Genomic DNA, 25,012 nt, shown 5'->3' with positions numbered 1-25,012 from the left:
CCATCTGAGATTTGTTCTCATTAGTTTTGACAGACACATTATTTGTGGAGATTTACTTTAAACATTACTGAGAGTGGATTAAGTTGTTTTCCATTTCACACGCTTGGTACAATCATGATGGCTTAAAATTATATCTGTAAATGTGTCAATGTTGCTCTCAAAATATAAAATGTGAGACTTATAAAACCAAAAGCTTTAGGTTTAGTCTCCGATCCAACTTGTTTATTGTATCGTATCCGTGGAGAGTGAGCTTTTGATTACCAGCTGCAAATTTTACTGAAGCAGAAGTTCTATTTTATTATCGTTTCCTGCTCATAACAGCTTCCTTGATGCCTGCTATCCTGTGACTCAATGGTGTTGGATTTCATGCAGTACAGTGAACTGAACACTATGTTGAGTTGCAGTTTGTAATAGGGCCATGAAACTCACAGCTTCCTTAATGTGACAGGAGAAGACGTGGATCTGGAAGTCCTCAGAACTCCGGTAACTCTCGGTGAAGGAGAAGCAGTCGCTCTCCACTGAGCCCTCCTGTCCCCGAGCGCAGAACAACACCTTGTAAATGGGGAAGGAGGCGATCTCTGTACCTGAAGCCTGGTCCACAATCCTGCAGAGAGTCAAGGTTTAAACTAACAATCAAACAGAAGTAGGCTGAGGATACTAAACTTTAATTTGAAAATGGTTTCAAAAAGAGTTTATCTGTTTTGGTCAATGATACATTTTTTACTATTACCACCAAAACTATTTTTTTGTGACCCGACATCCCACTGAAAATATTTAACATCATGAAACATTTTCAGATGTTGTGTGTAGAACTGGCATTAGATAACTTAAGCTCAAGATGTGTTTGTACAAAGTGTCAAGGAACTGAATAACATTTTATATTCCATTCACTCAGTAAGTGATCCTTGTCACTGCATTTTCAACAGTCAAAAAAAGTCACGTCTCATTTCCTCTGTGGTGCATCTACACATCTCATGTTCCCCTTTCACCTAATGACTCAGGATGGTTGAAACGTTTCTCTCAACACAATTCCTCTGTAAGTTGACTTCTTCTGCTGGATATCAACCAGCAGATGTGATGTGGACGTTCGATATACACATAATTCATGATGATCTGTTCTCCTAAGTGACTGTTTATCTGCTGGAGACTGTGATAAATAATGTATCAAAGCTTTGTAGATATATCCTGGTGTCCTCGTTTTTAATGTACCACAACCACAGCTACCATTAGGTTTTGTGATTTTATTGGACCTCACAAGAAGTCTGTCAGTCCACGATTATAGTGTCAGCTATTTCTCTCTAGTGTAGTATCTTTACTCCTACTCTAAAGTTTAAATAACCAGAAAAACCATTCTCAAAAGACACATCTACTTTTCTTTTCATCTTACTTCAATCTTAATACATTACAGACCTGACTGAGCCGTCTGGTCCGCAGGGGACATGCAGGGTGATGGGGATGGGAATGGCGCTCTCTGCTCGCAGGGTGGTCATGGCGTCCTGGGCCTCGGCCTCGTTACGGGGGGCTTTGACCCAGGTGCAGCCCAGGTAGGACAGCTTGTTAAACTGGACACTGTCCTCCTCCAGGACAACAGGGCTGGCCGGTGCTGGACATGCTTCTGTGGACACACAGTGGTTGGGATGGGATTCATTTTCCTCAAAAGCTGGAATGTACTCTCGGGGGTTTTCTGTGCATATTCCGAAATAAATGGATTGTCCATCTTGAACCAAGATAAAGCAACATATCATGTGAATCTGTCATTCCATCACAGCATAATGAGACCATAACCTTTTCTGGACATTAACATCCTGTAGTTTAACAGGTCCACGACAGAGTGGTGCATTTAAGACTATTACAGCTACTACAGCCTTTAGCCTGAAACTCTCACACTTCCCAAACAGGAAACCGAACAATGAGTAGCGGCTGGATTTCCACTGCTGACTGACTCTTTCTTGACCCCCACACTAACCATTTCCTCTCTGCTCACGCTGCAGTTGTGTATTAACACAAAAATAAAGTAAGCGTAAATGAATTCAAAACAAGAGTAGTCTTAACATAACATTCCAGTGGGGATTTGTTTTTGGATAGAAGCACGTCTGCCAGGTGAGTAAATGAACAATAACGAAAATACTGTCTTGACTAAAACATTGAATTCGATGGTGTTGTAAGTAAAAATATCTATCTAAGGTACAAACAAATATATGATATTAATGGTCATCATTCGTCTCAAGCACCTGAAATTTTCACTTTCACTTCACCTGCTGCATTCATCAGCTTTGAGATTTACACAACAGACAGTAATGCTAAAATAATAACAGTATATGGTACAATGCAAAAGTTTGGACATACCTTGATTTTTAACAGTTTTCTTTCGTACAAATCTCATTCTTAGCATCACCGTGAATTTGACTACTTGTCTGCAGACAGAGAAATGATTGTGCGTCCTTCCTCTGTGACACGCATCAGTATTTGTTTCATATCACTAGAGAGTGCAGCGCTTCAGCAGAAGGGCTTTACACGTTTTGTTTTTTTGGCAACACGATCGCCTAAAAATACACACAGAGGTGCATTTCACTTTAGTTCATCTACTCACATCCTGTGTTTGCAGGTTAATGTCCTTGTCTCTCAAATTTCAATGTTTTTTGAAATGTTTTTTTGGGGTGCAATATATGGAAAAGAACGCAGCAATAATCCAGTGCAATGCATCACAGCATTTGTAGCAACTGCTGATTCCAAATGCCTGTCCCTAAAAGGGCTTTAAAGACAATAATCACATTAGACACATATGTGATATTGTTTTAATCTCATTTGGAAACCAGAAAGGGAACTAAATCTTAAGTACTGCCATAATGCAACACCTAAGTTTACCAGGGCAATATCATATCAAACAAATTCAAACTCTTTAACATAAATAGGTGACTTCATAAATCCCTCATAATAGAATACATTTTCTACCATTATTGCAGTTTTAATGATACGGGACCTCAGAGGGATTGGAGCCTATATGCTGCTAACGCCTTGTACATGCAAGGTAAACAGTGAAGTGTATCATTCCCAGCACAGAGTGTTGGTCTTTCTTCTGATGTCTGGGCCAACTCGTCCTTGCTGATACATGCAGCATTGAAGCAATGTCAGCAAGTTCAGATAGCGGCACTGCCAATCTGATACGGCGAGACTTGCATTCGTTTTTTTTCCAACGGTATGCACATGCAGCGGCATCTTTTCAAGGTTCTCTGGTCAGTGTTAAACATTTTTTCATCCAAGAATGCATTACAAATTGGTATTTCCACTCTGATGTGAAATGCCAGTGAAGTAAGAGATAAGCCAAGTATGAGCACTATCAGAAATTACTTGTTGGGTTTCTTTGCCTCAAATGCTAAAAATCTGTGCAGCAAAGCTCACTGAAATTTGACAATTTCTGAAATTAACTTCTTTTTGACACTAATATTCAGTGAAAAGGGTTAGAAAATAAGACAGTTACTGTAGATGGAGCTGAAAGGTCAAGAGGTGAGAGAATACCTGGAGGTGGTGGCTCCAGGACTTGGCTCTCTGGGTCCTTCTCCATTTTTTCCACACTGCTCTTCTCCACCTCCGTCTTCACCTGATCATCATCATCATCATCCAGCACGTCCTCCATGGCTCTTTCCAGCTGCTCGCTTCCATTCCAAGACATCTAAAGAATAGAGGAAAAGGGGAATTAACATGAGACGACAGAGAGAAACAAGGAGAGATTAAACATGGTGAGGAAAAGGAAACATTAAGATAGATGAGGACAGACAAGTGCTTCCTCAATCCTTTGCCAAAACTTTGTGAATCACGTGCTGTCAACGCGCCTTATTGGGTTGCAATTACACAGCAAAACCACATGAATACTTCAAGGTAAAGCTCTCTTAGCTGCCCTGTTAAATCTTTTGGTTTAATTTTGTATACGTTTGAGCTTCGGGGAAATGAAAATTACAACTTGCACCATTCAAATCAAGTGTAACAGTGTGTCCAGGTGTGATTCTGACCTTGAGTCTCGGTTTGCCCTCAGAGCCCTGTGGTGACCCTGCTGCACTGGGCTGTACCAGAACAAACTCCTCACTGGTGACGGTGGCCACGGACTCGGTGGAGCTGCTGACTTTTCCCAGTGAGGAGCTGTCATCCATGGCTGGCTGGTTTACTCAGGGTCAGCGGGGGAGACCAGGGTTCAAGCTCTCCCCTTCCCTCTCCTGTCTGCCCCAGCTCTGTATTCAATCTGCAGGCACAACAAAAAGAGCAACATGAAGCAGTTTAAGCATTGAAATGGGTAAAGCAACACTATGTAGCTGTTTCCTGAGCAACAGCGCCCTCTACAGCCACATGTCATGGTTAATTCTGATGTGCTCTGCAAGGATCATGTGGTTTTCATCCAGAGAAAAACAAAGCCTATCACTCTCTTGACTGTGTAGACCCACTCACTGAACTGGAACACAACTGAGCTGTGGATATTACCCATGGTCCCTGGCTTCCTGAACCAGAAGAGCTGCAACTGTAACAAATACACCAAACTCTGTTAAAATACTTGATATTTTTAAAGTTTCCAAGCTGAATATTGGAGATATTTTTATGACTTCCGTGTCTTTTTCAACTGCTCTACAGTTTGGTATTACTCTTGCCCCTCTGGCCCTGATTATAGGGATTATAGGCTGCAACTATCAATCAGTTACACACCTCTCACAGGAGATGCTTACCAAAGATACACAGTACAGTGGGAACGAAAACCACAACATTCTCCCTGTTCCAAGACAAAACTATTTTTGAATTCTCCTTTCAGCAACTTTCTCAATAATGTGGTTATAAGATCATAAGTCAAAGACCACATTGAGAAGGTAACTCTATTGAGAGTCCTATTAAACAAATCAAGGTTTAATGTTTTACAATTTATGTGCAGTGAGCAGTTGTGTCACTGTAACGTGCAAATCAACTCGGCTATCAAACAAAACACACCCATCATGCACACAGACACACCAGAGACCTGTCAGACAACAGCAAAACAACTTCCTGGTTGTGGAAACCACATTTTGGTTTAACCGTAAGTCGATGCAAATATGACTCAATGCATCATGTCATCTCTGAATTAATGACACCCACACAATATTCTAACCTGAAATTAAAGGATTACATCCTCATCCTTCCATGTTTTTCTAACATCAGCTATTTGTTTCTGTTGAACATTCAGTTATTATCTTAAGCCCTGGTTGGACAATATTGCAACAGTTAGAAATCAACTGACGTAGTTACATCCACCATTGTCAGATGTGTGACAAGACATTTCCAGGTATTTCCTAATCATCTCAATTTATTATTGAAGTTTTATGGTTTTCAATTGAAAATAATGGATATTTAATTGTCGAGCTGGCATTATTTGTATGTATTTTCTTCCTATTACTTCTACAGACTCAGCACCAGAAGACCAGCCCCCTGAAAGTGTCTCACTGCACATAAGCACCAACCCATTGTCTGTACATGTTACATCCTGCTGGCTCATTTGTTTTGCTGTGGGTCGGCCTGTACCACAAACAACGAGTCAAGATGGCCGTTACTTAACTTTTACTCTGAGCAAGAAAGCTGTTCTGTTCTGTTTCTAACATACAATTAAGAAAGTCCTCCAAACAGCTGTAAAGTACTGTTTAAATAAATAATAATAATATAAACAATAAACAATTAGGAGTACTTTAGTGACGCCTATACCACCTACTGCTTCAAAAGCCACATTAACCTCCTAACTAAACAAATTACAAATCATATGATGAATAAATATGTAGCTATTTTGGTACTCGATACGTTTTTATCAACAAAATTGCCAAAATGAATGGATTTCAGCCACTAAATCACAGAAAGTTGCTGCTTTTCAGTTTTATATCATCATATATGATACTTATACTTATAATAATATAAGTTACTATGTCCAACCTGAGAAGTATATTTGCATAGACATTGCGTATACCAGTGCATCAACTTCCACTTCTTTTATAGATTAGATAGATTTATAGATTATTATATATTACTTTTAGTTGTTTTTTTTTACTATAGTTTGCTAAAAACATAGATAAGTTGTGTAAATGATGTACAGCTCAAGCAGCTATCAAACAGCTGGGGTTCAGGTTTAGAGTTTATGATGATGCTGTGGAAGAAGAACAACAACACACAGACACACAAACACACACACACACACAGACACAGACACACACACACACACACACACATTGTTCAGCACAAAAGCATGAAGGGGGTCATTCATTCACTCACAGTGACATGCTCACATGCACACAGAAGGCTTTCATACACACTTAACCCGGGCAAATTTAATTCAAACACGCATTTGGCTAAACGCAGACATACATGAGCAGCAACAGCATCATGTGCTCCGATCACACCTATTCAATTAGCAGGGAAAGAGCATGAAGCAAAAAAGGGAACACTCTCACTGATTCACATCCCTGGACCGAGCTGCAGCGAGAAGGAACCAAGATAAGAAACACAGATAGTGTAAAGGCCGGATGGGAATCTGTGTCGTTGAGAGGAAATGTCCACCAGTTCCACGTCTCTTCTTCGGATGTCAAACTGGTTGTGAATCATGTGATGAACAGACTCCAACCCACACTGAAGTGGTTATTAACTTTTAAGTAGAGAGCATTCCTAACATGATGAGCCAAGGCTTTGATTAGTGCATTTGCTGAAATGTTATCATGTCTGACCTATTACACTGAAATATGGTGGATGACTTCGAACGATTTATCAATTGAGGACTCATTTATAGGGATCCATGAGTTTTCAAGTAATTACACACATAGTACACAACAGTATTAATCCAGATACGACTGTTTCCGTTCTCTCCAAGTCTCAGTGTCCTCCGGTGGCCGGGGCAGTTGCTTTCTCACTGGCTCTAAACACCGGAGCAAATGTACACCCAGTCATTACCAGCCTTCTCCGCCAGTCCCAGTTGGCAGCCTTGCTCGCCAACGACTGCCTGTGTGGAAACTGTGAACGGCCAGTGGTGTAGACAGACTGCATAGCACCCACAGGAGCTGGGGGAAGCAACTACGTCATGTCTATGGGTGCACGTCTTTCTGAGGGCTGACTTGCCCTGCTGAGATACAACAGTATCAACAAACAGAATACTGTAATTACTGTTTGAGAGTCGAGAGGGATAAACCTCAGTTAAGGTCAATGATTGAAATGCAAACGTTGGGATTACATTCAATCTGAGGAGAGTTTTACAAAGTGAATGATGCTGGGTGCAAGAGGCATGAGTGAGAAAGCTTCTTTCACAACAATGTAGAGTTGGGTGACAGGTAGGGACGGGAATCGGCAGGGACCTCCCGATACGATACTATCACGATACTTAGGTTGCGATACGATATGTATTGCGATTGCTGTGGGTATTGCGATTCTGTAAGTATTGCGATTCGATATTACGATTTCCTGGGATTTCTTTTGGTTATTTTTTTTTTTTTTTAAATACTGGACCATGGAAAAATGTTGAATCATTCCTTCAAATACAACACAGTCAAATTCACTTAGAGCTTTACCAGTTTTATTTCAAATATTAACATTAACTTAATGACTCCCGGGCAGCCAATAGAGAAAATAAATAAAAATGTGCCCTATTATTGTATAGCCCCTGTCAACTGCACACAAACTGACAGATTAAGAAATGTATGCCACTTAGGCTACTTTTAAACAATAAATAAAAGGTAAATTAAATAGAATGAATAAAAGTTTACTTAAAATATAAACTTTGAAATAAACAAAAAGTAGGCTATTGTTGTTTGCATGTAGCCGATGCAAAGCTAGTGCTTGGGTATGTTTAGATTCTTGTGCAGAAACAAGAGCTGGTCAACATGCTCTGGGGTGATGTTGCTCCCCCCATATATCCCCCCCCGGTATAAACCAATAAATATGTTTAAAAAAAAAAAAAAAATCGATTTGGGTGGCAGCATATCGATTTAAAATCGTCATTCACAAGAATCGCGATTTGTAACTGAATCGATTTTTCCCCCCATCCCTAGTGACAGGTCAATCTGGGGATGGGTGGTACATCTGGTCCCGTGTCTCTTCAGACTGTAGGTGATGGTGGCTAAATATCTGATGTTTACCTCCAACTGCTTCATGACCCTGCTGACCTTGTTGTGAAGAACTTGAGGCCAACCAGCTTCAACCTTATGTCAAGAGTCTGCTGCCTCCTAATCAACAAGTTGTTAAGTGTCACGAGCGCACTGGACATACCTGTCATGGCAACATGGCAAACCTGTTCAGTAGTGATTAATATAAAGCCATTGTTAGGGTTAGGCTGGTTATGTTTGACTAACTTAATAAGCCACTATACATTTGAAAAGAGTTGCCTACGTGAACTATTGAGTCCTGTCATGATATCAGGTTTTGCCCCTATTGGCCTTGCTCATTAATCCGGTTTATGACAGGTAAACTGTAACAAAGGTGTCTCAAGCACTGCCAGGGTTGGGAGCTCATTTCCCTGTACGTGTAATGTTCCTTCTGTTGAAGAATCCATCAGCGACAGTAACTTCAATAAGTCCAAAACATCTAAGCCAGGTGACTCAACACATGCCCAGTAACAAACAAAGAGTTCAGCTTCTACTGCTGCGGTCAGTGAATTACATCCCAGTCTAAACCTGCAGCCATTTGTTTTTATAGTCAAATACACACTATCTGCTGGTTTGTCTGTTTATTCCCAAAAACAAACATATACCTACAACCATGAATATAGTCCAATGCAAGGTGTTATTCCATATACTTGATGGTTCTGTAGTGACCTCCCTCCTGTCAAAGAAACATCTTGACAACACAACAAGCCGATCCAGTGATGTGACTGTGTGTGTTTTCTACAACACGGCTGTGAGCTTCTCCACTCACATGAAACACAACTGGATGAAATGTGTCAAGCAAAAGCTGCAAAGAGCCTTTTTCCTGGATGACACACAAAAACAAAGCAGATCTCATGAAGTGCTTCCTGGTGGAACCATCTAGGAATTCAAGTGTAGTTTCTCCAGCTGTGGATTCAGTCAATGCTTAAAAATCATGGCTTCAAATGTGAATGAAACACTGTCTTGTGTAATGTCAGGGTGTGTTTTCTTTTGAGTGTGTGTCTGTGAACTCTGAGTGTAGGTGGTGTGTGTTTGCAGGGCCTGGAGGAGGCTCATCACACAGCCTCCCAGCAGCATCAGCAGCAGCATCATTCTTTCCCCTTCCCAGTCTAACCAAGGGAATTCTATCAAATGGTCGTGGCACTGGTGGCACTGGGAGGGTTCAAGCACAACACCACCAGGAGTCCTGACCCCCTCTTTAAACAGCAGCACAGGGGAGGGAGGTGGGCTGGGAGACGGACTAGCTAGCGACAGGAGGCTAACTCACCCGTCACAGAAGTGGTAGATCCTTAGAACAGCTGCTTTACACACAACAACTGGGTTCTGGAGCAAAGCAGGTTGCTGTCAGCCAGCTACCAGGTGAGAGCAGGAGCCCAAACCGGAAGTGAGCGGTGCTACGCGTTGAAAGCTAAAGCTAAGTTATGCTAACGCTAACCAGCCCAAAGTCCAGAAACAGTTGGAGCAGCAGAGAGGAGCGGTGCTCTCTCTCTCTCTTTCCCTCTCTCTCTCTCAGCGACACCCCGCCCGGCTCCGGGGCCGGACCGGGGGGGAGAGGAGGAGGAGGACACCCACCCTGCGGTCCCCGGGGCTCGTACCTGGAGGACGGAGGACAGACGGAGGGACGGAGGTGCGGAGGACGGAGCTGTCAACTCACTTGTTGGGATCGTGGACGAGTTGCTCGCTGCTAGCTGTCAAGAGGAGCTGCGCCCGAAGATCGTGTCGTGTCCGGGAGGAGGAATCACTCCGCTCGGAATCCAAGCTCCATTCCTGCGCATGCGCTGTAGTCCTGATGAATCTCTGGCTCATGCACGTCCTTAGTTTGCATATATCACATAGAGAAGTTTCTGCAATATGACCGTTCAACATGTGAAATATTAGAATATATTATAGGACTAGATGGTGAATATCCTCTGTAGGTTTTGAAGATCTTCTTTTGCAAATTTTCAGTTAATGCTTTGTCTACTTGTATTGTTGTTTTATGTCCTTTGCACCAACCACACCAAGTCAATTTCCTGTATGTGAAAATATAGCTGGCCAATAAAATAATTCTGATTCTGTGCAATTTAAAGGTTCAGTGTGTGGAGTGTAGTGACCTCTAGTGGTGTGGTTTCATGTTGCAGCTGAATACCCCCTCACCTCACCCACCCCTGTGGTAGCCTTCCAGATGTGATTAAAAACTCAAAAGGTGTTTTGTTTGTCCAGTCTGGGCTATAGTAAAAAAGACATGGCAGCCTCCGTAGAGAGGAAAACTCTCCTGATGTACGTAAATATAAAGTATTTAAATCTAAAAGGCCCATTTCAGGGTCAAGAAAACAACAATTTGTACAACTTAGATGAAAAACACTCTTCCCCTTCACCTAAATCTTACACACTGAACCTATTCTCATTTGTGGCCAAAAGAAAAACCTTAAAGGATAGTTCACTTTTCTCGGGCTAAACTTTGTTGCAGCAGAATCATCAATGCATTTTAATGTTTTTCCCGTAAGGGGGTAAACAACATGCAAAATGAAAGCTTTGTTCTGAAAATTAAATTCAATCTCTGGTAGTGGTTGTCTGCCTCATGACATCCATTAGCTGGAGGTCAAAGTAGTTCAGAGGCCATGACTAAAACTCTGCAGAAAACTGCTCTTTGATATCTGAATGAGACTCAAGCAAATTCAATGGGGAAAAGTGTGTGTCTGTGTCTGTGTGTGCTTTGTCAATAATGACACAAAAGCAATTTCAAGCAGTTACAAATCTTTAATTGTCAAAAGTCAACACTGTCAAATATTACTGTTTCTGTATTTATTGTGTACGATTTTCATTTTACCCACATTTCTAAAAATCTTATTTTTTTCCTATGTTCAAAGATAAATAGTTAAGTAAGTAGTAAAATAGATAGTTAATACAATGAATAAATGAATGATGACAAATAATCTGTAGAAGTGGACAACAACATGTAGAAACTCTAAATCTTCTTTAGAGATGTGTCGGACTAGATTTCACCAGTTTCCCTAGAAGCAAACATGTTGATGTTTTGTGACAAACTTTAATTTGAACAGTCCTCTGTACATTTATTTGTTCTTGTGAGTTATTTTTCTTTGTTCTTTGCAGTTTACTTCATTTAACCTGAACGTTAAAAAGGTATTTAGAAAGAAATTAAGTAGCTGCTGATAAAAGGACTTAAGTTTTCTTTGCTCAATGTTTAATTGATGACACGTGGCCAGTCTGAAAACCCTATCCAAACAATGTCACGCCATGCAAGTCAGTGAGGTTTCCTCAGACAGCCTCTGAGTCCTTTACACAGAAATACAGATATCAATAACACCAGAAAGTGTCACGGAGAAAACGAGTGAAACTGTTTCCAATCACATAAACTTGTTCGCTGACATTCTCACAATATGAAAAAGAAGAAAAACAAACCATAAAAATAAATGAAATGGTTAATTGCATTTCAAAGATTCAACATGAGAGTAGTACAGGAGTATAGCAGGAGTGTGTGGACAAAATAGCACAAACTAGTAAATCACACTCCCTCATTCAAAATACACAGTTCAGATCCCAGGGTGCATCTCTCTCCATCAAGAAGACGCTTTCGTTCCAGTTCATATTTACACGCCAAACTTTTATGCATCACCATCAGTTAAGAGAAATTCAATCAGTTATTTTTAAGCGCACCACTGTTGCGTTCAAGGGCTCAGCCAGGCATCCTTGATTATTCACAGGTTTACACTTCAGGGTGGACAAAGTGGTGGTTCAGCGCCAGATCTGGCAACCCAGCCACTGTATCCACGATCCAGGTTGAAATGCGTGTCGGTCGTAGCTCACTGGGTGTGCACACCGCCCCAAGATGTTCCTCCAATAAAGTAGATGGGATGAAAACTGCTGACAGGAGAGAACTGGAGATGAAGAGCTGCAGTAGTTTGCTTGCATAGACAAAGCTCCAGTCGTGTGCACTCTTCTACCTTTCCTGTGACTCTATCATGCTTCCAGAGATCCAAGAACTGCAAAGGGGATGCTCCTCTCGTTATATTGCCCTTGTAACATTTTCAAATGCATTTCAGTCCTTTTAACTCTTCCTATTATGACACAGTTGATTCATAGCTGCTCACACACTTCATTATACAGTTTCCTTTCGTCGTTTTGGCAGTCGTTGGAAGATATGCAGCAGGAGAAACCCATAGAATTCTCTCAGTGAAGAAATTAGCCCTCAGTCAGTAAAGTTACAGTAACAGTCAACAGACAGTGCACAACCGCTCCCTTCATGTGGAAACATAAAGGGACATTTTCTTACAGGACGTTTTACAGCTACAGTTTCATCAGTTATATAGTTATTGTCTTCATGAACATGGGTATTTAAAATCTATAATAGTATAAAGTGAAGTGAAGGTTTGAACTTTGGTGTTCAGAAGTTATCCTCACTTGGATCTGCCCAAACCCTAATTTAATGTGATGATGTAACCTGCACAGACAGTGGATCTTCCTCAAGCACATCCTCACTGGTGGCAGCTGTAAAATCCCTTCTGTGGTCTTGTTAGTGTTGGTCCTGGTGTGTGTATGTGTACGTGTATGTGTGCGTGAGGGTGTTGTTATGTGTTATGGGGTTTTGGGCTGGTCACACCTCGGTGCTGATGGCGCGGGTGTTGGTGTAGAAATCAGGAGGCCGCCCTCGCTGAGTCTCCCTCAGCAGGGAGCCTCGGACGGCGGGCAGCGGCATCGCCAGTGCCTGGTTCTCATAGTGCGTGGGCATGTAGGTGATGCGCTCGCCGCCATTGCGCATGTCATCGTTGGTGCGGATGTAGAAGGGCGAGTCATAGGGCGAGCAACTGGGGCAGTAGCTGCGCCGACCCCCGCCGGGCTTGGCGGGGTTGGAGGGTCTGGCCGTGTCCGGCGGCGACAGGGACAGTGGGCTGACGATGGATCCGTCCAGGCCGGTGACGCTGCAGGAGTTGCAGGCAAAGTGTTGCTGAGAGATGGAGCCGCTGTCAGACCCATTCTTCTTACAGCAGTAGTACTACAGGAAAGAGAGGATCACACTGTCGTAACCTTGTCAAACAAAAGCACCTTGAAACACATGTTCATAACAAACTCCAGGTCTACAGTCTGGGTTCTTTAATGTGCTATCTTTCAGATTTTTTTAGTTTGATATGATTAACATACATAAGGAATTCAGTGGTTAGGTTGTGGTTTTACATCCATATGTCATATATTAAGATTCTGGCATCAATTTGTACAAGCAGCACTGCTCCCAGGAGTCCACTTATATATATATAACTCAGGCTTTCAACTAATTTAACTGTGCAGTAATAATTGCCGTTCTGTGTCATTTGAATTTCATATATGTGCAATACTGGTTCACTGTATATTTTCTTTTTACATTATAAAAAGGACTCTGTATTTGTATAGCTCCTTGTGTTCATATTGTATTATTTATATATTAATTACTTTTACTGGGTGTGTATTACACTCTCTCTTTTTTGCTGCTTTAACAGGTTAAATGTCCCCCCAGTGGGACTGATGAAGTAACATATATTATATTATTATATAGATGGTTAATATAAATATATATATTATATAGATAGATAGATAGATAGATATCTTAAGAGGAAAAATAGGTTTTAAATCTTGGTAAGACAGAACTTTTTGCTGAGTACCCATCTGGTTTTGAATTGTTGGGTACTGGGTTTACTCAATTTCAAACTATCAATGTCTTAACTGTACATACTTGCAAGCTTAACTACAACAGTATTTGCAAGTAGTATTTTCAACATGAAAATAAAAGGTGACAATGAATTCATATAGTGAATTACTGTTTGTAAACATGCTTTGTGTACATGTATATAACCATACATGCATACAAACATACGAGCATAAAGTACATACACACACAAATACATACCTGGAGTCGACAGTAACAGAGCACAGCTATGATACACAGAAGTATCACTGTGGCCAGTATTCCTCCGGTTATGACAACAGTTCCAGCTGTCATCCGACCAGCTCTCCATCAAACTCTGACACAGGCACAGGAAGTTACATCATCAACGACCTGCTCCTCAGAAGATTTGAGGTTTAATTAAATCACAGTTAATGTCAGTATTCCAGTAAACAGGGAGGCAATCTGCTGGAATATATTTCCGATGTAAGTACGGTAATAGAGCCAACTTCAAAAAGGTCATTCTACAATTATGTGACAAGAACGGAGAACATGCAGTAAATGACGTGCGCACAGGGACACGTTCATCATGTGGCTCAGCGCTAACACACAGCCTTAATGTTTGAAGCTAAAATGACCTCATCATGTAGCCTGTCTGAAGATAAACATAGAGGGGGACTATATTTTCGATAATACAACAAGTATTCAAATACGAACACACATTTCAAACATGCAAACTTAAAACAAAAACATAAATTATTTAGAATTGACAAAACAGAATAAACTTCATGATTAATGTCATAATACTCACGTTCAGCAAAGTTGCTTAACACCTGAAATCAGAGCAATAACAGTAAAGTTGAGTTAAATGACAGACGCATATTCACGTCTGTCTGTCTGTCTGTCTGTCTGTCTGTCTGTCTGTCTGTCTGTCTGTCTGTCTGTCTGTCTGTCTGTCTGTCTGTCTGTCTGTCTGTCTGTCTGTCTGTCTGTCTGTCTGTCTGTCTGTCTGTCTGTCTGTCTGTCTGTCTGTCTGTCTGTCTGTCTGTCTGTCTGCCTGTCTGTCTGTCTGTCTGTCTGTCTGTCTGTCTGTCTGTCTGTCTGTCTGTCTGTCTATCCATCTATTGCTGACCAAAATGATCAAATTGAATAAATGATTGGCGAAACAAGCAAATGCAGATGGCTGCATAAAAGGCATGCATGGATTTATGAGTATGACAGACTCTCTGGCCATATTCTCTGGCCTTCACAGTCCACACACCTTAAACCCCATAAATGCTTGTGGGACACTGTGGATCAACATGTTGGACGGCTTTTGCAGACACACAGTTTTGAATACACAGACTTACATCAGAGGAGTGTTTGAAGGTTGCAAGGGAGCAGAGAGGTCCAATCACAGGTCAAAGATAAGAGGGCCCACCGCTGGATAGCCACACTGTATGAACATCTCTGAGGAGGAGGAGGAGGAGGAGGAGGAGGAGGAGGAGGAGGAAACGGAGGGATTTCAAAAGTCAAAACATTTTCTCCACAAGGTGGCACCAATAGGACAGAAACAAATGTAGCTGCGTGTCATGTGATACAATTCAATGCATTGTTCCCTTATAAATACCTCAAACAATGTGGTATTTCTATGCGATAAAAATACAATCTTCACGCACTTGTTGACTGACAGGCTGTCGGAACTGTTTACAGCCTTAAATGTGTTGTCATGGTATCTATCTGCTGTAAACAAACACAACATTGCCACCACACTCAGGGAAAGCATGTGATGTCTTCTCTCTTGGATGCTTGTTCATGAGTTTCTGTCATTGTCTACTTATCCTCATCCGTTAATCATTACTTGTGCAGATTTTCAGCTCCACAGCAGAAATCAGTGAAACAGAACATGGAAAAACCTCCCAGAAAACATTTTGAGGACAGAGAGGAAAGAAAGAAAACCATTTCAATTAAAAACCTCATAGATACTTAAACATATGTCTAGTAATTCTCAACCATATTCTTGAACAAAGTCTCCACACAGGCATGCACGTGCTGCCCCTGCACGTTGTCGAGGAGCAGCAGTAAAAGTGATTTAGCAGCGAAGGCCTCAGTAGGTTGGGGGGGGTTTAATCTGCAGACTGAGGCTTGTCCAGGAGAAGTGAAATCTATTCCTCCTGATAAAAACATGTCAAACTGATGATTGAGTCGGAGGTTGGGTCCATTCTGTCCTGTGGGTAGACAAAGGAACAGATGGATGAAAAAAAAGGGATGAATGTATAGGGAAGTTAAAAATGTATGTAACCAGTAGGAAATAACATGAACAAAAGGGAAGTGATAAAAGAATTGTAGCGCTACACAACACACACATATTCACAACTTTCTGCGTTACAGGAGACAGAGCACATTCCTCAGCCTGTCACTTATGAGTCCTGTCGTCGTCTGACGTCTGAATAAACCGTGCATGTGATGTGACAAATTATGTTTGTCAGTCCATCACTGTGCAAATCCATATTAATTAACCAGACTGAAGAGATCCTGAATCCAATACCTATGCCATCCACAGTGCAACGTGCCTGCAGACAGATCACAGATTGCTACCAGTGACAAATGTGGCCCTGGGCGACTGGGGACTGAGAAGGAAACCTCATAGTCGTCAAGTGAGACAATTTATGAGGCTTGTGCTCGTCCTCCCGGAGCCACAGATCTTTCCACATATGCCTCCGTCCTCCCAGAGAACTGTAGGCAGACTGTTTAAGAGAAATTAATATGATGCCCCATTCCTTCACCAGGAGCATTTGACTCAGGGTGAGATCTCTGTTGGTTTCCCACACACATCCATCGAAGTAATTTACCCCTTCAAGACTTTTTTCTTCTCCTATATTCCAAAAATATATGATTTATAAGGATATACAAAATGCAAACATAGTAAATCTTGGTGTAAAAAAGAGAAATGTGACATTTGGCAGCTCTGCCTTTTGCAATGATGACATATGAGAGAAAGGAGCATTTTGAGTCAATGGGCATCACATGACAAGCGATTTCTAGTGTGGTCACTGTGGTCACTGTGGTCACTGTGGTCACTGTGGTCACTGTGGTCACTGTGGTCACTGTGGTCACTGGTCTCACAGCTTTGTCCTGGGGGTTTGCAGCTGCTGCTTCAGTCGGAATAACAACAATTAATCCAGAAACTCACTGTTTTCTAATTAAAGTCTGATTCCCACAGTGTGCTGATCTGTACCTGTATCTGTACCTTTACCTACTTCTACAGTAAGTTTAAAAAACGTTGACAAATTGACATGGATATTTCTTTTAAATAGCTGTGATCCAATCAAAAACACAAAAACACAAAATTACACAACACTTTGTGTGAGCTACACCATCATTTTCTCATGTTTTTAGTTATTGTCCTTTTCTCTATTGAACACATTCTGGATTAATTTGTGTCCATCACAATGACACTTGGACACAAATGGATCCGTGTTAACCTGTATGTTTAAAATATCTCAAACTAAGTTTTTATTTTGATGGTATTGATTCTAATCTGATTGTAAGGAGCTGTTTTCAGACTCTCCGCTGCAGAGGAGAAGGAGGCCGTGCTGCTTTCACTGGCACCGAGCTCATAAAGCATGTTTCTGTCGGAAAGTACACTAGCCTTCAATAATTTGTGGGGACAAAACGGGACGGCAGCTGACAGATTCCTCTCAACTTCATTCATCATAACTCAGATTGAGTACACCACCCGATTTTTCATAATTAATGCCAGCGCGGTTACTTGTACTGCAAGAAGGAAATGGAAAGGGAGTCACCGCTGTCACCACGTCATCCTTTACTCCGACACACACACACACACACACACACACACACACACACACACACACACACACACACACACACACACACACACACAGACACACACACACACACACACACACAGATTTTTTTTTCTCACATTAGACATGTTGCTCTGCAAGCACTTTGGGACCAACTTTTTAGTTAGATTAATTTAAGTTTACTTCATTCGACAAACTGTATAGACAATGAGATATCTGCAGACAGAGCACACTCACACACACACACACACACACATACAGTATACACACACACACGCATGTTGAGCACAGACAGAAAGAAAGCTGGATCAGTCACCTCTGGGTCCAGATTACAGTGGCCCTCAATCCCCCATACTGCCTGAAGAGCCCTGTATACTGATAAGACACACACGCACACACATACACACACACACACACACACACACACACACACACACACACACACACACACACACACACACACACACACACACACACACACACACACGCAGTATTCACACAGGCTAACACGTAATACTAGAAATACCGCACTGTGGTTGTATGCCAAACCCAGTGCCGTGTCAGCCTACATAGTTTTTTCCAGACTCATAGGATTGTCTCTTAAAATGACCTTGACCTTCGACCTTTGACCACCAAAATCAAATCAGGTTTTGTGTGAATCCAATTGAACCTTTATACCAAATTTGAAGGAATTCCTCCAGAGCGTTCTTGAGATATCGTGTTCACAAGAATGGGAACGGACAAATGGAAGGACAACCCTAAAACATACTGCCTCTGCAGCCGGTGAGATAAAGTTAAATTTACAAAATAACCACTGAACCTAACTCTCACACCAAAGTGTTGATGCTGCAGTATAATATAAATAAAGATTGCAGCACATTTCCAGCAGCAGAGCTCATGTCGTCTGCAGCAGCTCACGGTTCGGTACATACATAATGTATTTAGAGAGACAGCTGCTGAGGTCGTCAAGGATTCACAGATTTAAAGGGAGACTTTTGTTTGTTTGTATATTTCTGAGCTTCACTTCACGTGCACTGAAGAAGGGAAACACTATCTCCATTGCAAATCAAAGTGAAAAACAGTTGTGTCTCAGGTGAATCACAGCCCGACGATCACAAAGAGTCCCGACATCCTCTGGAGCCGAAGCTGAAATGCATTCTGGGCTCAGCACATTTCAGCTTCATTTCGGGATCACTTTTTTTTTTCTTTCTTTTTCTTAAAGTATCTGCAGCACTTTGGCTCGAGGCAGAAAATTTATTTTTCATCCCCCATTTCGGCTCAAATATCTTATATTGCATCTGGTTGCGACATATTATACTCTGATGCACAGCGCTAATGGCTCGTTATATCACACTTTGATACGACTCAGTGTACGTGAGGCTCATTAACTGTTGAATCACTGGGTTACAACTCTATGTTTGTTCACTTATTCAAATAAATTGAGAAATGATACCAGAGTGTGTCGCTCGGTCTGTTCCGCTCCATTATGTAAGATTAAGCCATGTTATCACACAATTCACTGCACATCTCGACACTAGAGAATTGATCTTTAAAGATTTTTTCACTTGAAGTCTCCAGCTGTGCCTACTTCCATTGCTGCTCTCCCTTTGTCTCCGTCCTGTCAAACTATTTTGTCTGTGGAATAAAATCCCCTCATATTTTAATACCCCAGGATCCCCGCATGCTGATTTTTGGCAAATCAGAGTAATGAGATCACCCCTCCTCCCTTCCTCCCTCCCGTCCTCCCTCTCTCTCTATCTCCCCCTCTCTGGCTCTGATGGAGTGTTCCCTCTGGAGTCTCGGCCATCAGTCTTCAGGAGCATCTGAAGGACCTTCACTGCCCTGGAAGATTTTTACAAGATTGATTCTTTGGATCTTAAATTGCTCAGGCCAGCAGTCAGCTGGTGTCAGTCTCTGGCCCTCCACACACACACACACACACACACACACACACACACACACACACACACACACACACTGACACACACACACTGACACACACACACACACACACACACACACACACACATACTACAACACCATCTGTCCTCAGTGTCTTGGAAGAAAAGATCATAGGTTTGAAATTAACAATATGTCCTGCCTGTATTCAAGCAAGACGGCAACCTGACCTCATCAGACAACAATGTCAAAACTGGCTTTTTTTGCTGGACAGAATTCTACGGCCATCCCAATGTTTCTGCTCTGATATTAGTACATTAAATTTGTTTAGATACCAATAAAGCGGCTGATATATGAGCAAAGAAATTGTCATTGATGCCTAAGATGTCTGAATGCACATACATCTTCTCTCCTATCAATAAAAGCCGTAGGGCTCAAAAATACATCTCTAAAAAAAACCCACATGGTTTAATGCAACTACCAGGTATTAATTCATGCCAAATTTGAGCAGATATTATTTTGGAAAACCACAATTTTCTCGTCAAACTCGATGGCTGCTGTTGTAAGTGGAAAGAAAACAAGTCCTGCATCCAAATGGGATTCATGGTCACAGTTAAAATGTAATTTGTCTAATCCTGTTACAGGCTTTCCTCTATCTGTTCCCTCTCTGCATCGTCTCTGTTGCAGCCCAGCGTGGGCGTCTATGTGTGTTTGCGTGTGAATGTGTGTTATTTTTTTATTTTTTTTGCACGAGGGGGAGTGAAGCGAACACAATTTAGGGGGTCGGTTTAGAAATTGGGGTATTTCTTTTTCAGGATGATTATTCACCGTAAAAGTAGAATCATGGGTGAAATGTGAAAAGAAGAAGAACAGAATCCCTTCTTACTGAAGGAGGAAACTTCACACAGGGGCCGTTTAGTTTAGCTTTTGAGTTGATGCTGTAAAATAGCAACAGCTCACTCCTGGTTGGTGGTTGCAGTGCAGCTTGGATCCTGGGAAAGACGCAAATGTAACATCTTGAAGAAGTCATTGTAGGTTTTACTCAATAGCACTGATGTGGTGTATTTCAGCAGAAACAAGACTACAGCCGAGTTAGTGCAGACAAGTTGAAAGAAGGATGGAGTCTTAACCCTGAACATTTTATAAATAGCACAACACAACTATAGAAACAGAGGCGGATGGGAATATCTTCAAAAATTGTCATGAATTAACGTGTGTGACAAATACACCTATGACCTGATGATGGCACAGGAAGAAAAGAATGAACGGTTATTATAAATCATCCTAATGGGGCTGATTGTTTGCTTGTATAAAAAAACACTCTATAGTTACAAGGTCACACATATGCAAATTACATATCATGAATGCGGGCTTTCGCACATAGACATGAGTTTTATGATTGTATAAAAGAGGAAAGAGACAAGTTCTTTGAAGTTGTTAAATAAGAAAAGTTGAACTCTACTTCCCAGGTGTGTAAGGACCGTTCACTGTATTTTGTGGACATAATGTGATGAATCATGTATTTATCCTTCAGTTTTCTTTGGTTGATGTACTTAATGTTGCAAGTGGAGCAAATTTTAAACGTGTCCAATAATAAACTATTATCAAAATTACCAAAGTCTTACTTTACTAGCGACTTTACCGTGTATCTGCATATATTAACAAAAAAAAAATGAACAGGATAATGTGTTGCAGGAGCGGATACTGCACTTAATATTAGAGTGAACATCAGGTTCACTTTTACATAGCAATATTTTACCACTTTTCTTGTTTGATTATACAATTTCTACTAAGTTTAGGTATACTGTATGTTATTAAGACATCCTGTGAAGAAGCATCATATATGGAAAAGACGTACCATGGTGACAAAACTGATCTCAGAACGACAAACTATTTATCAGTATTTTTCAGCTACGAGTCTTTGACAGAACAAGACTCAAGATGACAACTTTTTAGGACGCCGACCTTCCAACATGTGACCTTGAAAACCGTCTCCACGCACGGAGGGAACCACAGGAGCTCAACCAACCGTTCTCCCATCTTCCCTCTTAAGCTGTCGCAGCAGTTACGGCCCAGTAGGCAGAGATTGATGACACCGAACATTTTAGTTCAATTACTTCATTTTGCTGGGGGTCATTTGGGGCAAAGAATGTGAGGAACCACTCCCAGGAACGATCCTCTTGGCCCTATAAAAGCACATGATCAATACACGCAGTAAAACAGCCCGGACCCTGTGAAGATGGAGCGAGCCGGGAGGACAGATAGTTGGAGCCGGTTTGAGTCTCGTCTCTCCGTCCAATCTGGACCATGTTCTGATGGAGAATATATCGCGGTTAGATTTATAACTGGTGAACATTATACTGCTGTGCTGCTCTCCAGGCTACTGGACTCCAGGCTGCCAGCTCCTTATTCAGCCTTTCTACAAACTCGTGACTCCAGATGAGGTGAAGACCTTCACTTACATGGAAACTGACGACTATCATCCAGACCAGTGGGACGCTGTGGGCCTCCCAGTCGACGTCTGCTCTCTATCCTGCCACAGGGACTTCACTGCTGTACAACTGTAGAGCTACTGTGACAACGTCTATGATCACATGCACTGACCTAGACTTAATTAATCATTTCTCAGCTCATTAAACATTTATACTTTGCACTGTGCCCCCTACTTGACTCCTAGTTTTTTTTAATTAGTCTTTGTTTTAATACTGCAAGTTATTTAAAGGTCTAATACCTGCGACTTGTATTATATTTTGTGTTTTTGCATCTCTGTCAATCACACCTTCGTCAAGGCCCCACAATCGTCTCGTGAAACCATAATTAAATCAACACGTTAATAAATATCCATCCCCTTAATATGGCAGATTCTTTTAATCAAGATCCAAGAATCCTTCCCTCAGAAATCAATAGTAAAGTCAAAATAACGTGTTTAAGCACTTTTTTATCACGTTTTTTAAATAAACTTGAGGAAACAAAACTGTCTAATGCACAGAAAGGACCTTAAAAATACACATGAAACAAAACACATGATTATTAAACGTTTTTTTCTCAAAATCCTTCAGCTCAGATCTCGTCAGTGAGAGCAACACTGGTGTCTGGGAGGATGTTGTGGTGCGTCCATTAAAACCCACAGACAGCCTGCAGCAGAGAGCTTGTTACAGCTAAAACATGAAGGAAGATGTTTCTCTTGATAACACTGACGATGACCTCTGATGAGAAGCCTGATAGCTGAACTCTCAACGTTTATGTGCAACAGAGAATGAATACAACTCGATTTGAACACAACTTGTACTGCTGTATCTCCTATAGCTGCGGCAGTGGAGCGGTACACAGCTTATGTTCCAGCCACTCACATCCCAAGTTAAAATGTGTGAAACTGTAGGAAGTTCAGTTCAGTTCTTTAAAAATAACTCACACTAACAAACTTTTTCATCCAAACAAAAGCAGACAATTCAGCCTGCAGCAATGTACAGCAAACATGAAGGTAAAATAAACCATTCACACACTGCCAGGGAGTCAGTATCCTGCCTACGGCCGGGGGAGCAGGGGATCGAACTACCGACCTGGTTATTGTTCAACCTCCTTAAAGGGACTCTTACCTTTGTTGCATTTGAGAATTACAGCACATTCAAATCATCCCGCCTTCCTCCAATGCCCCACCCCCTCGTTCCCATCCGCGGTGTTTTTTTGAAGAAACTTTATTTACAAGCAGACTTTCAACCTACTGCCTCCGCGCACGCACGTGAGTTTTTGTTTACCAGAGCAATGGATTCGGATTCAGAAGCACCGGTAAGTTATATACATTGATGACGCGGGCCCGAATGCGCCACAAGAAGCAGACGGAAAACCTGCATGTCCATGCAGCAAACAGACAGGTCTGTCGGCCAATAAGGTCCTTCGGTCCGAAGAATTTTATTGGTTGAAGTTTTCACTAAATATTATGAGAGTGAAATAATTGTTTGTTTTTACTCCTGGTGGGTCTGTCTTGCATTTTAGAGTGTCATTACCTTATTAATACCAATTTAACCTTATCCAAAAAAAGTGTAAAAATGCAACAAAGGTAAGAGTCCCTTTAATCACAGCTTCCAAAGGGCAGTAAAGATGCACTGCTGCTACAAACGGTACTTAGTGCCATTTAAATTCGGTTTGATTTGGTTTTGGGCTCGATCATTGTACATCTTCTTTTCTTTCTTTTTTTACACTCACATAATAAAAGTAACTAACCTTCCAGCAAAGTTGCTGATCCGAGCTTGGATCCAGGAAGCAAACAACCGGCCAGCGAACAGGAACAACAGGACCACATATCACACAGACAATGTGCCAAGGTCACCGTGCTCTTCTTTCAGCTAACACAATTTTGCTGAATGCTTTTATCCAATGCATTTGGCTGCAACTGATGAATCGACCTCATTTCAAACATCACCGGCTCCGGGAACAATATTACATGTTGAGGCCAAAGCTCAAACTCACACAGATGGATCATATTTTCATCTGCTGGAGACATCAACCATAAAACACAGGACCACTGCACTAAACTTCAAAAACATACACTGAACTATTATAATAAAATATTACAGTTAATTAACACAACAAAATATATTTTCACATTTAATACTTAATATTGAATAAGAAAGGATCTTGATGAATACAAATCAAGCAGATTTAAGGAACTGATATTTAGAAGTTTGGGATTTTTTTTTTTTTGCAGCTCTGGATCTAGTGGATGTAAATGTGGTTTCATCAGGAACCGTTGGACCTTCGCGGAGATATGAGTTCTCAAAGTGCCTTTCTCGTTGAATACTGCTTTTGTAATGACGAAATAACATATTTTATCCTTTTAAACATCTGAATAATTATAGAATACCTTAACCAAATAAGCAACGTGTCTTTCTAAAGGTTAACTTAAAAATAACTTTCATTTTCTTTCATTATTCTGCCACTTTTCCATTGTGACCACAGGATTGTAGTATGCACATTAGCAATGTGTTGAGGCTCAGTGGTTGTTAAGTGATTGGTCTCATGCGTTGGGAACAAGGGAAGGAGCAAGAAACAGTCTTGGTTGTGGGTCACATTCAGAATGAACCCGTCACACAGACAGTTTAAGATTCAAACACAACCCCAGCTTGTTAAGATTCTTGGAGGGAACAGAGGCAGTGACTCACTCGCACTTCAAACTGGAAGATCCAATTGATTCCCTGGTTTATTTAAGTCGAGCTCGGACGGGTTCCCAGTGAAGAACTTCAGCAGGAAACTGACCTGATGTGAAAACACGCTGAACGTCGCCCTGCTTTAGGAGGATTGCGGAGGTTTCATCATGGCTGCTCAGCTCCTCCCCTGCTGTTCTGCGACCTGCCAGCTTCTCTTTCACACTTGGCAGCGGTGCGTCATCATCGAACGCACACACCCAGTACAGAGGGAGCGGTAATTACTGTACCTCCATTCTGCCGGTCAGCACGGCGGCCTCATAAAAGGAAATTAAATGGTCCAGCATCTATCTTTGAGGGAGTAATGTACCACGAATATGACATTAGCATACATTCACACAGACA

General features: G+C 41.4%; 2 protein-coding genes across 4 annotated transcripts in view; both read right to left on the bottom strand.

Annotated features, from left to right (window-relative positions):
- rabgap1l (RAB GTPase activating protein 1-like) overlaps positions 1-9,859 on the bottom strand; it is a 97,132-nt gene extending 87,273 nt beyond the window's left edge. Inside the window, exons 1-5 of one of the 3 annotated variants that reach the window (XM_061078581.1) lie at positions 9,778-9,859; positions 4,008-4,234; positions 3,517-3,670; positions 1,411-1,615; positions 430-604 (exon numbers count right to left, since the gene is read on the bottom strand). In XM_061078581.1, the coding sequence (XP_060934564.1) occupies positions 430-604; positions 1,411-1,615; positions 3,517-3,670; positions 4,008-4,145 (672 nt within the window). In that variant the 5' untranslated portion in view covers positions 4,146-4,234; positions 9,778-9,859. Of the gene's footprint in view, positions 1-429; positions 605-1,410; positions 1,616-3,516; positions 3,671-4,007; positions 4,235-9,390; positions 9,568-9,718 lie in introns of those variants that run through there. The other 2 variants (XM_061078580.1, XM_061078582.1) reach the window with 2 other exon arrangements.
- A 2,858-nt stretch (positions 9,860-12,717) lies between these two features.
- fam163ab (family with sequence similarity 163 member Ab) lies at positions 12,718-14,094 on the bottom strand. The gene is made up of 2 exons (XM_061078816.1): positions 14,002-14,094; positions 12,718-13,116 (listed from the first exon to the last, which is right to left on the bottom strand). The coding sequence occupies exons 1-2, from the start codon at positions 14,092-14,094 to the stop codon at positions 12,718-12,720; spliced, it is 492 nt and encodes a 163-aa protein (XP_060934799.1).
- Between the last annotated feature and the right edge of the window lie 10,918 nt (positions 14,095-25,012).

Source organism: Limanda limanda, chromosome 9, assembly GCF_963576545.1.
Source record: "Limanda limanda chromosome 9, fLimLim1.1, whole genome shotgun sequence".
Lineage (NCBI taxonomy): Eukaryota > Metazoa > Chordata > Actinopteri > Pleuronectiformes > Pleuronectidae > Limanda > Limanda limanda.
The sequence above is the reverse complement of the archived record's forward strand: the minus strand, read 5'-3'. Positions and strand labels throughout refer to the sequence as shown.

Excerpts from the sequence above, each read along its gene's own strand:
- fam163ab (XM_061078816.1), bottom strand. The coding sequence starts at position 14,094 with ATGACAGCTGGAACTGTTGTCATAACCGGAGGAATACTGGCCACAGTG. Across the intron at positions 13,117-14,001 it reads TCTGTTACTGTCGACTCCAG|TACTACTGCTGTAAGAAGAA; the intron begins GTATGTATTTGT and ends TCTTTCCTGTAG.